Below are 15,374 nucleotides of genomic sequence, written 5' to 3'. Positions count from 1 at the left end.
GTGGCAGGGGGAGAGAGTGGGACATCTGGAAGAGTTCCAATGTCTGTGCTCCTGCTGCTGAACACTTGACCTTGGATAACTCAATGAGGCTCCCTCTGACCCCACTTTCTTCTTATGGGAGGAGAGCAGAGTCCCCTGCATTGATCTCCAAGATTTTTTTCAGGATGAAGATTCTGTGATACTTTAAAAAAAAAAAAAAAAAAAAAAAGACACTGCCCAGTGATTGCTTTTTATTAACCCACCTCCAATAGCTAGTAAATTATAAAGGCCCAAACTTATCTCCCCTAGCTTAGAGACCAGAGCTAAACAAACAAAAGTAAAAGGAGTTGTGGTTCACCTGGGAAATTACAGATCTGTGCATTTAAGAAACCACATCTAAAATCTGCTCTGCTCCAGGGGAAGGAATAACTGCAACTGTTGAGATGAGGCAAGAACAAGGCAAAGCAGTCACCAATTAACTACCACAGGCCATGGCAGGAAGTCACCAGTGCCCAATTCTGGTACACAGTGATCCTTGCAAAGACAACCTTGAAACAGCTGAAATGGGGAGGTGGGAAAAGTCTTATACTGCAGGGGTAAAGTCATACAGTCATAAAGCTGAGCAAGTCAGGCTCTGGAAAGAATGGCCAACCTTCCTTCTAAAGGCCAGTGGCTGGTCACACCATCCCTCAAGCATTGTTTGCAGGTTCCAAGTTCACCATGGTGACACCCTTCCTCTTTGGATGACTTCCCTTCAAGTTCGAAATCCTGACTCAGGACCCTAAGCTTGTCCCTGTTTTAGCATCTTAGCTGATATCGATATGACTCTACTTTTTACAAGTTGTCCCAGAGGGCCTGTCTAGCTCTGATAGACATGTCAGATAGAACCTGACTTCAGAGAAGTCAGGCAATGACACAAAGACATCTGGGACTTCTTTACAGTGGAGCATTGTCCTAACGCCCTCAGGGCCTGTCTTTGCTTGCAGTGTGTGGACGGCCTCAATGGCAATGGGACATGTGTTTGCCAAGATGGCTTCCAAGGCTCCCAGTGTCAGTTCTGCTCTGATCCCAACAAATATGGACCTCGGTGTGACAAAAGTAAGTGGCACTTCTGGAACTTATTCCTGCTCCTCAGCTGGGTTCCCTTTGGCACTGCAGCAAAGCAATAATGCAGGCCAGGTGGTGTATGCTCCTTTGCTTGGTGTATACCCTCCTCCTAGACCATTTCTCCAGCACGTCGTTCTCAATCTGTAGCCCATGCCAGGCTGTGGGGTCCCACTGCAAAATTTCTGAGGCAGCAGGCCTGAGTAGTATTGGAGAACTTGCAATTGTAGCCAGTTTCCTGGGAGTGTAACCAAAAGACCACTCTTCGAAAACCAGTCCCTTAAGTTTTCCCCTCCACAAACCTGAAGTGACCATGGGCTCAGTAGCAAAACACAGACTCACTCTCTACCTTTCCAACAATCCCCTTCTATCAGCTTTCCCCCTTGAAAAATGTGTGACTTTGTGCAAGTGACTCCCCCCCTCTGGACCTTAGTTTCTTCATCTATAAAATGGGAATAATAAGAGTAATTACCTCATAACGTTAGTGCAAGTTATAAATAGAAAGCACTTGCCTTGGGACAATGCCTAGCACCTAGAATGCAATACAAATACACTAGCTCTTATTAATCTGTGAGTGTTGTTACTGTTGCTGTTATTCTAAATTCAGTGATGTAAATATCAGGAAGCTCAGAGACCAAGAAGAAAGTTCCACAACACTAGGCATTAAAAAAAAGATGCAGTTATTTGATCTTAGAGAATGCATTATACCTTTAAAATTGCAACATTGTATATATTTAAGTAGATAGATACATAAATATACAGAAATAAATATAGATATATATTTCTACACTAAGATTAGAACTTGAAAGAAAAAAAAATGAATAGGTGTGTTGGCCATGGAATCAAGCCAGCCCGAAATTAATTCCCCACTCTGCAACTGACAGGTTGTATGACCTTAGAAGAAGTTTCATTGAGTCTTAATTTCCCCATCTATAAAATGAAGATAATAACAGTACCCATGTCATGGGTTTTTGATGAAGTTAGACCATAATTTATGGCCATAACACAGAACTTGCCGCAGCAAGAAATCAGTAGATGAAGCAGTCCTTATTACTGTCACTACTAACTCCATCCGCTGGTTACAGAGCACACAGCCCTTCCCCTCTCTCATCTGGTCTGATCTTCACAACCACCTCTCAAGATGGGCAGGAAACCAGAGCACAGCAGGATCATGGCTGCTGATCCTAATCCACTGTTCTTTGTGTCAAAAAAGGTTTCTGAGAAACAAAAATAAGGTTTTATTCCAAAGCCTGTCAATGTTGGTATCTTTATGGGGCCAACAGAGCAGGATGATGGGGCCAGGGGAAGCCATGGAGTTCTCCTCACCAATACCTCCCTTTCAGGTCTGTGGCTACCCACCAGCCCATGCAAAAGAGCCACCTCTTCCTTCTGGGCCCTTGTCCCTTGCGGATAAAGTCCTAACTTGCATAAAGTTTATGCAAAGCCTTTTGTTTTAAATCCAGTCATGCTTTTCTAGCCCACTCACTGTGCCTCTCTTTTCTGTCCTGGTTGTTGGCTACAAGAACCCACACGAATTCCTCTCCTAAAGCCCTCCTGCGGCAAAATACAGAAGCCTTCTTTCTGATCATAGCCAAGCACCAACTCGAAGGAATTTTGCATCCTTCTTTTCAACTCCTGCATGCATAGGAGCCGGAGTTGGAAGTGCACATTGCAATTTTTTAAAACACATCATCGAAAGCAAAGTAAACCACAAAAGTTTAAAATGATCACAGGCAAACAGAAATACCAGCTAATATCCTGAATTATGATGTTTGCACATAGGCAATCTTAGCAAGTCAGGCAATGTGCGTCACCTCTCTGGGCCTCAGTTTGCTCATCTGGAAATGGGGATGATAAGAGTATCTACCCTCTGAGGCCGGTGACTGTTAATGAGATGGTACTGTTAAAGGCTGGTCCAATGCCTAGAACAAGGGCCGTGTACAAATACGGCCATCAGGTAGCGCTGGTTGTAAGCTGCACACATGTAAGAGGCCATGCCAGCATGAGAAACTGCTTCTACTGATTCCAGAAAGGTGAGAAATTTCCAGACTGAGCTCTCCAACCATAAAGTAAATGAAGATTGAGTTCCTTGGCGTCTTTCTCACATACACACACACACACACACACACACACACACACTCACCTACATACACATATGCACAAAGTACTTCTGGGACCGAATTCTTCCCATCCTTGATGGGACAGTCAGGCTCACCACACACTGTCTCAGGCCCATAGAGAGACACTTGAGAAGCTAAGATATAGCCTCCAGAGCCTCCCCCAGCTCAGCCCCAGGTTCTGCTCTGATGGGCACAAGAAGGGGGTGAGGGGAGGTGGTCTTTTCTCTTCCATGACCATGTGCCCCATTGCTGTGCTTGTCTCCCGACCCCCAAATATCCCTCTTCCTTCTCTTCCAGAATGTCTGTGCATCTCTGGAACATGCAACAACAGGATCGACAGTGACGGAGCCTGCCTGGATGGCACGTGCAGAGAAGGCTCTGCTGGGAGGTTCTGCCACAAGCAGACCTCCACCTGCGGGCCCTACATGCAATTCTGTCACATCCATGCCACCTGTGAATACAGCAATGGGATAGCAAGGTAAACCTGTAGGGGACCACCCTTAAGAGCCCACAGCCCCTGTGCCACCTGTACATAGGCCCAGCCCCTGTCTCAACTCTTTGCAAACAAAGGCCTGTTTCCTCCAGCTGCCAGTGTGGCCTTTGTGGAGAAAACTTCAGACTGAGCTGGGTTCAAACTGCAGCACTCCGTGCTCTGAAACATACCAACTGTGTGACGTTGGGCAAGTTACTTAACCTCTCTGAGCTTCACTTCTCTTCATCAGGACAATAAGGATGATGTTGCCTATGTAGCAGGGCAGTTGTGGAGGTTATAAAAACTGGATGTAAAAGCACCCAGCAACAGGGGCAGCTGGGTGGCTAAGGTGGTTAAGTGGCCAACTCTTGATTTTGGTTCAGGTCATGACCTCAGGGTCTTGGGATGGAGCCTCAGCAGGGAGTCTGCCTAAGATTCCATCTCCCTCTCCTTGTCCCCTCATTCAAGCTCTCCACCTCTCTCAAATAAATAAATAAACCTTTAAAAAAAAAAATCACCCAGTACCAGAGCCAGCACATCATAGGTGTTCAGTCATGGAAACTATGATTATTAGCATTATTCATGTGAAGAAATGAAAATGTGTCCACAACTGTCCAACCCTTTAAAAAAAAAAAAACCTTTACTTCCTAGAGCCATTAATAATAACTCCCCCATTCAAGGCATCTTACAGGAAATCGGGTCTTGGTCATTAGATCACCATTTGTTTCCCTAATAGTGTCTAATGTACGCCCTGGGCTTGGAGATGGGGGAGATGGAATGTCAGAGGAAATTTTCCTCTCTGGGACCATCTCTGGTTCTAAGGCAATAACCACCTCAAAAACATCCTGGGAAACACAGAGAATGTCTGATAATCTTGACCTCATTTTTACAGCACTTTTCTTAATTTGTAATTTGCATAGTTACTTACTTCTCTGTTTATGACCTGTCTCCCCCACTAGAAACTAGGGTACAGCCTACTAGGGTAGGCAGCTTGGGCCCAGAGACTGTCCCTTCTCTTCCATGGTAGCACAACAGAAATGCACCTGCCTTGGGAGTGAGGAGCTACATTGATGCATAAGGCAAAAATCACACGTTATCCAAACTGTCCTTAAAACCTCTGAAACCACTCACAAAGGGCTACTGACACGGGTCTGTATATACTACATACTCTTAGATAAATCGAACACTGTTGGAACAGATTGATCTATCTTTTCATCTGGGGACAAGATAAAGCATTTTGTTCCTCATGGAGCCTTGATACATGAGAAATAATTCTATTTAAGTTCTGGTAAAGCACCTGTGGCTGAATGTGAGGCAAAGAATGTGGGCTCTGGTGGAACCACAGGGGACACAGCACCTCTTACAAGAGTCTTAATAACTATTGGTGGGCCAGGCGGATGAATGAACGGCCCAGTTGATAGTTAAAGTATCATGGCGGGATATTTTGAGACGAGCGTCTCAAAGGGTGAGGAGACAGTCAATTATGTGAGCTCATGGAATCAGGCACTTTGAGAGGGTGGTACTCCAAATAAAGGAAGTCTGAGGGACCAGAGAAGGGGGTGTCTCACCTGACCAATTTTTTTTCATTTTTCATGTATCATTTATGAATTGAATGCCAACATATCTATAGTCATCATATAGCTTTTTTTCCCTACAAATCTAACCATTATTTTTCAATATTTTACAAACTGTCTCAAAGAAGAGGGGCACCTGGGTGGCTCAGTTGGTTAAGTGTCTGACTCTTGGTTTCAGCTCAGGTCATGATCGCAGGGTCATGAGATCGAACCCCACATCAGGCTCCACACTCAGTAGGGAGTCTCCTTGAGATTCTCTCTCTCTCGCTCCCTCTACCCCTCCCCTCTGTGCTATCTCTCAAATCAGTAAAAAAAAAAAAAAAAACTGTCTCGTCGAAGAGATGGTAGTTGTTCTCTGCAGAACCACAGATAATAACTAGAGGCAGACTCCTTTCCCATCAAAGCAGTGATGCTGCCAGATGTAGGGCCTCGCAAGGGGCAAGTGCATACAGGCGTCCTGCTAAATGCTCCCCATGCTTTATCTCACTCCCTTAATCTTCACAGCTTTGTGAAGGAGGTTTTAGACTCATTTTCCAGACGAGGAAACAAAGTCTCCCAGAGGTTAATGGACTCAGCCAGGGTCACACGATGCTAAGAGGTGGGGCCTGGATTCCCTCTCGGGCCTGTCTGACTGCAGAGCAGCCCACCCCCAGTGCCTATGACCACCTTTACACTGGCTCTGCCCACAAGGGCAATGTGTCAGATGTCTGGCCAGGAACCGTTCACCCCCTGGCTGTCTGGCCTTTTCCTGGGTGGTGGCTGCTTACATTTTGGGGGCTGATTTTGTGCACATGCTCTTCATTGCAGCTGTGTTTGCAAACCAGGATACAAAGGGGATGGAAGCCTCTGTTCAGAAATGGACCCTTGTGCAGAAATCACGAGGGGGGGCTGCAGCCGAAATGTGAGTGTTCCCCTTTATTTCCAGGCTACCTGGTTTCTTAGGAAAACCTGAGGGAAGGCCTTGAAAAAAAGTGATGTCTGAAGGCTTTTCATTGCACGAAGCACATTTGCCAGAACCTTGAGTTTTAAAGACGAAGCTAGTGCCTTCTGTGAGCTTCCACTTCCTCAATCCACGTGTGCAGGGGATGTCCCAGGATCACAGGAGTTGGGTTCTTTGGACTCTTAAAAACACAGCCTGAGAATCAGATATTGGAGGTTATTAATCCAGTGATTCAATGTTAGAGCTGACAAGCAACATGAATGTCTATGATCTCATTTCTTATTTCCCCACCCCAAGCCAATAATGTTCTTATCCTCATTGTACTGATAGAGAAACTCAGGCTTGGGGACACTAAGTGACTTCCCCTAAGTTCTGTTATTGGGGAAAGCCCAGGCACATAGCCCAAACCCACAGTGGCTTTTGAATATCCCTCCTACCCCTGGGACCTCGTCACCTCCATTCCCTGTGCACAGTTTGCCACCTGGTCTCCCCACTGCTTCACTGGCCCACCTGTGCGTTCATTGCCCATCCATAGCCAGAGTGACGTGAAGCAGATCGGGTCATGTTTCTCCCATGCTGAAACCCCTTCAGGAGCTAGTGTGGCTTAGAGGTGAAATCAGATGGGAATGCCTTGCCCCACCCTACCAGATCCCCCTCGTGCTGGTCCCACCCTCTCCACAATGAACCCGACACCTCCTTCCTCTCCCACTGTCCTTCAGCCTCCTAGGGCACTCGGGCTGAGAGGCCTGGAGTTGCTACAGGGGTTAGGAGCTTGAACCTCAGCATTCTGGAGACAGGGTTGCTGAAGTTTTGTGCTGTGTGACCTTAGGGAAGTTACTTAACTCCTCTCAGCCTAGCTTCCTTATCTGTAAAGCAGAGAGTAATGGGACCTTCCTCAAGATCACGGGTTATACCAGTGAAACACTAAGAACGGTCCCCCAGCTCCATAAATGACAGCTATGTGCCTGGGGCTGGCCATTAGCTGGCCCACAACAAGCAGCACTGTTCTCTAAATTGTCTCCTATGTTCGGTGGATCTCGGTGCAAAAGTGCATTTTCATCATTTCTATCGCACTCCATGCAAACACGCATTCCTAGGAGGCACCTTCTTTTTTTGCTTTTGGAGTCATGTGGCTGGACTGAGGTTTCAGAGATTTGCTGCTTTCCGCCCCACAGGCAGAGTGCATCAGAACCGGCCTGGGGACCCACACATGCGTGTGCCAGCAGGGATGGACCGGGGATGGCAGAGACTGCTCGGAGATCAACCACTGCCTGCTGCCAGGTGCTGGCGGCTGCCACGCCAATGCAACCTGTTTGTACGTTGGCCCTGGGCAGGTAGGTGTGCTGAGGCAGAAAGCAAAGGGGAGCAGGACTCTTCAGGTGGCTCTTCCCAATTGGACATAGCAGTACTTTGTCTAGAACTTACTACAGCTTTTTAATCATTTGTAGAAGTGAGAATGGGTTGTCATAACTAACCCGTGACATAGGTACTATTTTTTTTCACCTTTTGACATTCTCCACTCATTTAGCCCATCCCCACCTCACCCCAGCCTCTGGCAACCACCAATCTGTGCTCTTTATGTATGTGTTTGGTTTCAGGTTTGGGGGTTTAGGTTGGTTTTTTTTAAGGTTCCCTATATAATTGAGGTCATATGGTATTTGTCTTTCTTTGTCTGATTTATTGCACTTAGCATAATGCCCTCCAGGTCCATCTATGCTGTCGCAAATGGCAAGAGCTTATTCTTTTTCATGGCTGAGTAATATTCCATCTCGTGTGTGTGTGTGTGTGTGTGTGTGTGTGTGTGTGTGTGTGTGTGTGTGTGTTGTGGATATGATACACATATCACCTCTTCTTTATCCATTCATCTATCCGTGGACACTTGGTTTTTCTTCCATATCTTGGCTATTGTAAATAATGCTGCAGGGAGCATGGGAGTGCAGATATCTTCTCAAATGTAGATAAATATTCAGAAATGAAATTGCTTGAGGGTATGGTAGTTCTATTTTTAGAGATAGTTCTATTTTTAATTTTTTGAGGAATCACCATGCTGTTTTGCACAGCGGCTGCGCCAGTTTACGTTCTCACCAACAATGCGTGAGTTTCCTCTTCTCCACTTCTTTGCCAGCACTTACTTCTTGTGTTGTTGATAATAGGCATCCTATGAGGTGTGAGAATTCATTCTGGTTTCGATTTGCATTTCCCTGGTGTCAAGGGATGTCGGGTATCTTTTCATGTATCTGTTGGCCATCTGTGTGTCTTCTTTGGAAAAATATCCATTCAAATCTTCTGCTCACTTTTCAAAAGGGTTGTTTGTTGTTTTGTTATTACATTGCCTGTGCTCTTTGTATATTTTGGATATTAACCATTTCTTAGATATATAATTTGCAAATATTCTCTCCCATTCAGTAGGTTCCCTTTTCATTTTGTTGATGGGTTCTTTTGCTGTGCAGAAGCTTTTTAGTTAGATGTGGCCCTGTGTGTTTATTTTTGCTTTTGTTGCCACATAGATGACTAGCATTATTCCCATCTTACAGAAGACAAAACAGGCACAGAGAAGCTAAGTAATTTACTAAATCATGCTGTGTGATTGACATCCAGTCTGACTCCAGAGCCCCTGCTTAAGTGCCTGACCACACTTTATAATTCTGTAGCACTCTACAGTCTGTGATCACTTTCACTTAACCTCTTGAAAAAGAGACTGAGGCAGAGAAAGCTGCTGCTCAGGAACCAGTCTGCACTGGGGAGGTGATGACGACTGTACTGTGACCGTGGCCGTGAAAAAGTCCTATTCATGAAAGAGCTTACTTACGGTCTTATGTCTCATCACGCATTTGGCAAACAAGTGTATTCGTTTTTTGCCTCACCTAAATTGCCAGATTGCGTTTGAGAAAGACAAAATATGTCCTGGTCTCTGTAATAGTTTGCTAAAGCTTCTGTAACAAAGTGTCACTAACTGGGTGGCATAAAACAACAAAAATGTATTGTCTAATGGTTCTGGAGGCTAGAGGTCCAAGATCAAGGTGTGGGCAGGCTTGGCTCCATCAAAGGGCTTGAGGAGGAATCTGTTCCATGCTGCTCTCCAAGCTCTGGGTGGTTTTCAGGCAGTCTCTGGCATTCCTCAACTTCACGCATCATCCTGGTTTCTGCCTTCATCATCACAGGGAGTTCTCCCTGTGTGCATGTCTGTGCCCCAATCCCCCCTTTTCATGAGGACACTGCTCATATTGAATTGGGGGCACACCCCATTCCAGTGTAACCATGTCTAAATTAATTACATAATAATAATTCTATTTCCAAATAAGGTTACATTCTGAGGATCTGGTGTCAAGATTTCAACATATGAATTGGAACTAGTCATTTCAACCCATAATACTATCTATCCCCCTCTCTCTGCTCTTTCTTTCTGTGGATAAAGGCATCCTAATATGGGAGATGGAGGAAGAGAAAGGTTTTTTAATAGTGCCATAAACAAAGTAAAATACACTGTCTCTAGGATTGCCCTAGAGTTACTAGTAGTTAACTGCCAGTAGTTACCAGTTGGCTTAAGAACTTTTAAATATTGCAAATAGGCAGAAATCCTAATTACCATGAATACGTATGTAAAAAGACAAACTATGTTTGGCTCAATATGTTAGGGTTGGGGGATACAGGGAGGTGCTACCCCGATACCAAGTGGAGAGTATTAAACACCCACGTTTATAGGGTCTTGCCCTGCCACATAAAGATGTATACAGGTGCTTCTGTACACATATACATTCATCTCAGAAACATTGACCAGCGCCTGGGTGGCTCAGTTGGTTAAGCTTCTGCCTTCAGCTCAGGTCATGACCCTGGGATCCCCTCTTCCCTGCTCGTGCTCACTCACACTCCCTCTCTCTCTCTCCTGCTCTCAAATAAATAAGATCTTTTCAAATAAACACACACATCTTTACTTTATAAAGCACACATCGCGAATGACACATTGTTAAAGATAAAAATTCATAAATAGAAATCCTATTCCTTTCTTCCCACCACTTCCTGGGTTGTCTTGTCTTATGTACGGCACTTCTGGGATAATGAATTCAAAAAGAAATACCGGGGAACTCTCAGATGAAATGTAACACAGAATGCACAGACCAAGAGCTCTGGAATCTGAAGTACAACAAACAAAATACATCAACTCAGGGGGCCAAAAGGCTATGACTTCCGTGGCTCGTTTGCAGGCCACGTAACAAAGCATGAAAGGCCCTCCTGTTCAATCGTCTCTTTTTTTCTTGGAATTGTAGAATGAGTGTGAGTGCAAGCAAGGGTTTCGAGGAAATGGGATTGATTGTGAAGCAGTCACTTCGTGCTGGGAACAAACTGGGCAATGTCATCCGCTGGTGAGTTACTTCATTTCCTTCATCCTTTAAAAAAAAAAAAAAAAAAGTTACTTGAGAAAGAAAGAAGGCTAGTTAATTTCTTATCTAGAACCTGCTAATGAACAAAATCTTTCCTCCTCCCAAAGAGAGTCCCCAGGCAGAATGGGAGTAGTTCTTACAAATGTTACTCCGGTCCAAAGCTTGGAAGAACAAACGTATGATTGCCAGATAAAAGACAGACTTCCCAGCTAAGTCAGAATGTCAAATAAATAACAATCCTTCAGCACGAGTATGTTCCAAAGATTACATGGGGCAAATTTATACTAAAAATTATCCAGACCCTCTCTGAAATTCATATTTAACTTGATATTTTTTATTTGCTTAGCCTGGCAATTCTTAATTGACTGGATGACTGGACTCCCATTTTGAATGTCAGAACCTAACAAATTTTTGGTGAAAATGCCCAGCCAACAGTAGCTTGTGCCTTGTGTCTACATTATGGAAGAGTGGGCAAAGATATTAGAGCTGATCATGTTCATGTTTTCAAAAGAACATCATTAAGCACCCAACATCAGAACCAAGGAAGACAACCCTTAGTCACAGTTCTTCTGGTTACCAGTAACAGAAACCACATGAATCAACTTAAGCAAATTTGCTCATGTTGCTTTTCTCTGTGCACCTGCTTTTTCTTTGTCTCTCGCTCTCTCTCAACTTTAAATGCTCCCTTTTGGTATCTTGGGATACACAGCTCCCTTTTCTTAGATCAACGTCACCCTCCACCCCCAGTGATGCCCACTAACTTATTGGCAATTTATGTCCTAATTCCAAATCATAGGAGAAAGGAGCTGGCCATCTAGGGGTTCAGGGATCCAGGGGTCCACATATGAGCCAGTCATTTATGGCCAGGGAATGTGATGACATATTAGGAACATGGTTGCCAGAGCCCACTGCTATGTGGGGGAGGGTAGTTTTTAAAGAAAAATAGAGGAGATGCCCCACAGTATCCATTTCTCAAGAATCATGAGAGCACTTCATAAATCTGAAGGAGACCCAACACTTTTGCTTCAATTAAGACCAATCAAGCCCTGATGTTCTAATGGTGAGAAGGTACTGCAACTGTCTCTTCATTCCAAAGCATAGAAGAACCAACATAGAGTTTCCAGATAAAATAAGTATGGGACACCCAGTAAATTTACATTTCAGATTGACAATGTATCCTTCTTCAGCATCAGTGGGCCCCCAAATGTTACATGGGACATGCCTGTACTAAAACTTACATGTTTATCTGAAATTCAAATTAACTGTATGTCCTGTACTTTTATATGCTAAATCTGTGAGGGATGAAAAGAAAGAATTTAATTGTGTTTAAGCAGGAGCTACACCAAACATACAGACACGGGAGACTTTCCTTGCAACAGGGCCACGTCTGTGGGACCCTCCTAGCATCTTTCAACCCCAAAGTTGCAATTCACACCTTTGATGGAGCCTGAGGGCTCAAGGGATGTAACTGGGAGCTATTTATTAGGATACCAAATGGTTTCTTTTATCTTTGTTTTATCAGGCAACCTGTCAGCTTACTTCTTCTGGCCTCTGGAGTTGTGTTTGCCAGGAGGGCTATGAAGGAGACGGCCATCTGTGCTACGGAAATGCAGCCGTGGTAAGTCATCCAAGATGAACTCGTGTGCAGAATAATAAAGGCAAAACTCTTTAAAAAAAAAAAAAAAAAAAAAAAAAAAAGCTCTTGGCTAGGATGCCTTTAAGTATTCTACCAGTCCTGTGCTCCAGAAGATCATACAGGAAGTAAGCTACTCACTCATTTTGCAAACTGCTTAGCCTCACAGCTCAGCTCCCATTGCCAGCTCGGCTCCCTGTCCCAGGGACCCAGCCTCCTAGCTTTCTGCCATCAGCTCAGGTCCCATCTATACCGTCCTCCCCCTTGGAGCAGCCCCTTCTGGGGATTACTCACCCATCTCAGCTCTTGTACCTGCCAGTTTACTTGCTGACTGTGTGACAGGTATTTACTAATTCATCTGATAACCTCAACTACTTCAAAAAGGAATTGAGACAACTCTGAGATTTATTGCCTCCGTATCAATGTGTATATGATAACTATTGCCATTCTCATGGTGTTTAATAATTTTAAAATGCTTTCCCTTACATGAATGTTCATAACCCCAGCAGCCAGACATCCTCATATTCATTTTCAGGTGAGACTTGAGTTCTCAGAGAGGTTAAGTGACTTACCCAAGATCACACAGGTAGTAGTAGACGGCAGATTCAGGAAATGAACCCAGTCTTCTGGAACTCAAGGTCTATGCATTCTTTAGCACTCCTGGACACATGACTGAGGTACTGGCGCTGTGGGAATCTTTTCAAGTCTTAACTTCCCCCAAACAAGTGTAAGTTGTGTGAGAGCAAAAGTCGTCTTTTCCCTTTTGTATGCCCTCCCTTCATTCCAATCTGGTGCCTACAGCCGCGGTTCAATATATATGTTCATGAACATAGTCCACGGTGGAAAGTTGAGAAAGAAGAGTGACTGAGATGTCCTGGGCATGTCCCACATGCCAGCCTCCATTCTAAGCACTTTAAAACATTAACTTCTCCACATAAAAGCTCCACCTATCAGTTGGAGCTTTTATTATCCCCATCTTACAGGCAAGAACGTTGAACCCAGAGAGACCAAGTAACTTGCCTAAGGCATTAGGCAATGGCCAGACCAGAATGGAAACCAAGGTGGTCTAGCTCTGCATTCCAAGCCACTACTCCATGTTGGCTCGAAAAGGGGGCTGTCATTGAGCTCTGTGACCCTCCCTAGGGTGGGGCATCATGCCCTTAAAAACTAAATTCTGACTGGGAAGAGCTTCAGCTGGTGGTTCCATCTGAAGTTTCTGGAATTACTTCTTTATCTTGAGTAGAGAGGCTAACGGAGCTCCTAAGCGTGAAAGAACGGTGCAGCCCAGAGAAATTCAACTAGCGGGCCGCCATTCCTGCTGGTGCAGAAAATGAGCTGAGCCCCTCCCCGGGAAGGCTAAGTGCATGCTGTTCAGCGGTTCACTGTGATCATGCTCATTCACTGTTCCTTCTCTCGTGTTCTCTCTGATCTCTCCCTCTCTCCCCTGCATGACATGAATAAGGAATTGTCATTCCTCTCCGCAGCAACTGTATTTAACCAGTGGATAAACGTGAGTACCTTCGTTGGAACTTCGGAAATGTATACGATTTTAGAAATTTGGAGTGCGTGTAACAGAAAACTGAAAACTCAGCTGATAGGAAGGAGGGAAGGCAATTGTGTAGAGCAGTGGTCCTCCGCCCTGACCACTATCGGAATCACATGGAATGTCCTGTTTAAATAGCCATGCCTCGGCTCCTGCCACAGATACGCCAGCTTGACTGATCAGAGGGGCACCCTGGTCATCAGGGCATTTTTAAAGCTCCCCAGGTTGGGTTGCCTGGGTGGTTCAGTGGGTTAAGCCTCTGCCTTTGGCTCAGGTCATGATCTCAGAGTCCTAGGATCGAGCCCCACATCAGGCTCCCTGCAGGGAGCCTGCTTCCCCCTTTTCTTGGGCTACTTGTGATCTCTCTCTCTCTCTCTCTCAAATAAATAAATAAATAAAATCTTTAAAATCTTCCCAGGTGATTCTAACATGCAAGCAAGGCTAAGAAGTTCTGGTCTGGGTTAAGCTAGAGGGGTCAGCTTTTCAGCCAATTCAAATATACACGTATCACTTCATTCATCAAGGGGTCTTTTTTAAAAAGCATAACAAATAGCATGGAGGACATGGGGAGTTAGAGAGGAGAAGGGAGTTGGGGGAAATTGGAAGGGGAGGTGAACCATGAGAGACTATGGACTCTGAAAAACAATCTGAGAGGTTTGAAGGTACGGGGAGTGGGAGGCTGGGGGAACCAGGTGGTGGGTATTAGAGAGGGCACAGATTGCATGGAGCACTGGGTGTGGTGCAAAAACAATGAATACTGTTATGCTGAAAATACAAAAAAAATAAAAATAAAAATAAATAAAAAGTCAACATAATTCATTACTGCCATTCACCGAGTTGGATTTGGGGTTTATAGTTGTAATCTGGCATAGCCCATGGGTGTTTAGCTCTTCACCCAACATGCTCTGAGGAGCTTCTTCCTCTCCCCTGGAAAGTTCTATGATGAAGAATCCAATCCCCACTATACCCAGTTGTGGGCGTCTCTGTCATCTTTGCATGAGTGGGCCAAAGTGCCATCACGACCGCTGGTATATCCCCTCTGGAAAGTCACATGCCAAGATATTATCTTGGTGCCTGGTCAGCACCAATCTGGGACAGCTCCTGGTTGCTTCTGTGTGGAGCCTCTCTGCCCCCGTCACGTGAAAGAACAGGGACTCAGAGTCCGGCTGCCCATGCTGACTTCCATATAGGCCAAGCCCACATGCATAAGCTTGCCCAGTGGCATGGTGGACCCAACTCATCCCAACGCATGAGAGCGTATCTTCCCCAAACTCGCCTTCAGTGCTCTCACACTGGTACCCTGAAATCAGCCATGATGGGAGGATATACACCACAGAAATCAGGGGATGTTACAAACCAGGGCTTTTTGCTTGTTTTTCTTGGGATCGGTTGTGAAACATAAGTGCACCACTTCAACCCAGAACTAGCTCTAGGTCTGATTTCAGGCCTCCAGTCTGTCCCCTGTGCTGAAATGTTTCCTGTAATCATCCTACCATCCTTATTCCTAGGGCATCCAAGGGTTCTTTTTTTTTTTTATTAAGATTTTTTAAAATTTATTTCTCAGAGGGAGAGAGAGAGGGAGAGCAACAAGCAGGCAGAGTGGCAGGCAGAGGCAGAGAGAGAAGCAGGC

General features: G+C 45.0%; 1 protein-coding gene across 3 annotated transcripts in view; it reads left to right on the top strand.

Annotated features, from left to right (window-relative positions):
* Positions 1-15,374, top strand: part of STAB2 (stabilin 2) — a 165,472-nt gene that overhangs the window by 76,268 nt on the left and 73,830 nt on the right. For all 3 annotated transcript variants that reach the window (XR_014313870.1, XR_014313871.1, XM_082739101.1), the window contains exons 22-28: positions 966-1,077; positions 3,501-3,681; positions 6,057-6,150; positions 7,365-7,523; positions 10,455-10,550; positions 12,091-12,186; positions 13,664-13,711. Coding sequence is in view for 1 of the 3 variants with exons in the window: in XM_082739101.1 (XP_082595227.1) it covers positions 966-1,077; positions 3,501-3,681; positions 6,057-6,150; positions 7,365-7,523; positions 10,455-10,550; positions 12,091-12,186; positions 13,664-13,711 (786 nt within the window). In the remaining 2 variants the exon portion in view is untranslated. The remainder of the gene's footprint in view (positions 1-965; positions 1,078-3,500; positions 3,682-6,056; positions 6,151-7,364; positions 7,524-10,454; positions 10,551-12,090; positions 12,187-13,663; positions 13,712-15,374) is intronic.

Source organism: Mustela nivalis, assembly GCF_964662115.1.
Source record: "Mustela nivalis genome assembly, chromosome: 7".
Taxonomy (NCBI): Eukaryota; Metazoa; Chordata; class Mammalia; order Carnivora; family Mustelidae; genus Mustela; species Mustela nivalis.
This window is presented reverse-complemented; position numbering and strand designations above follow the sequence as displayed.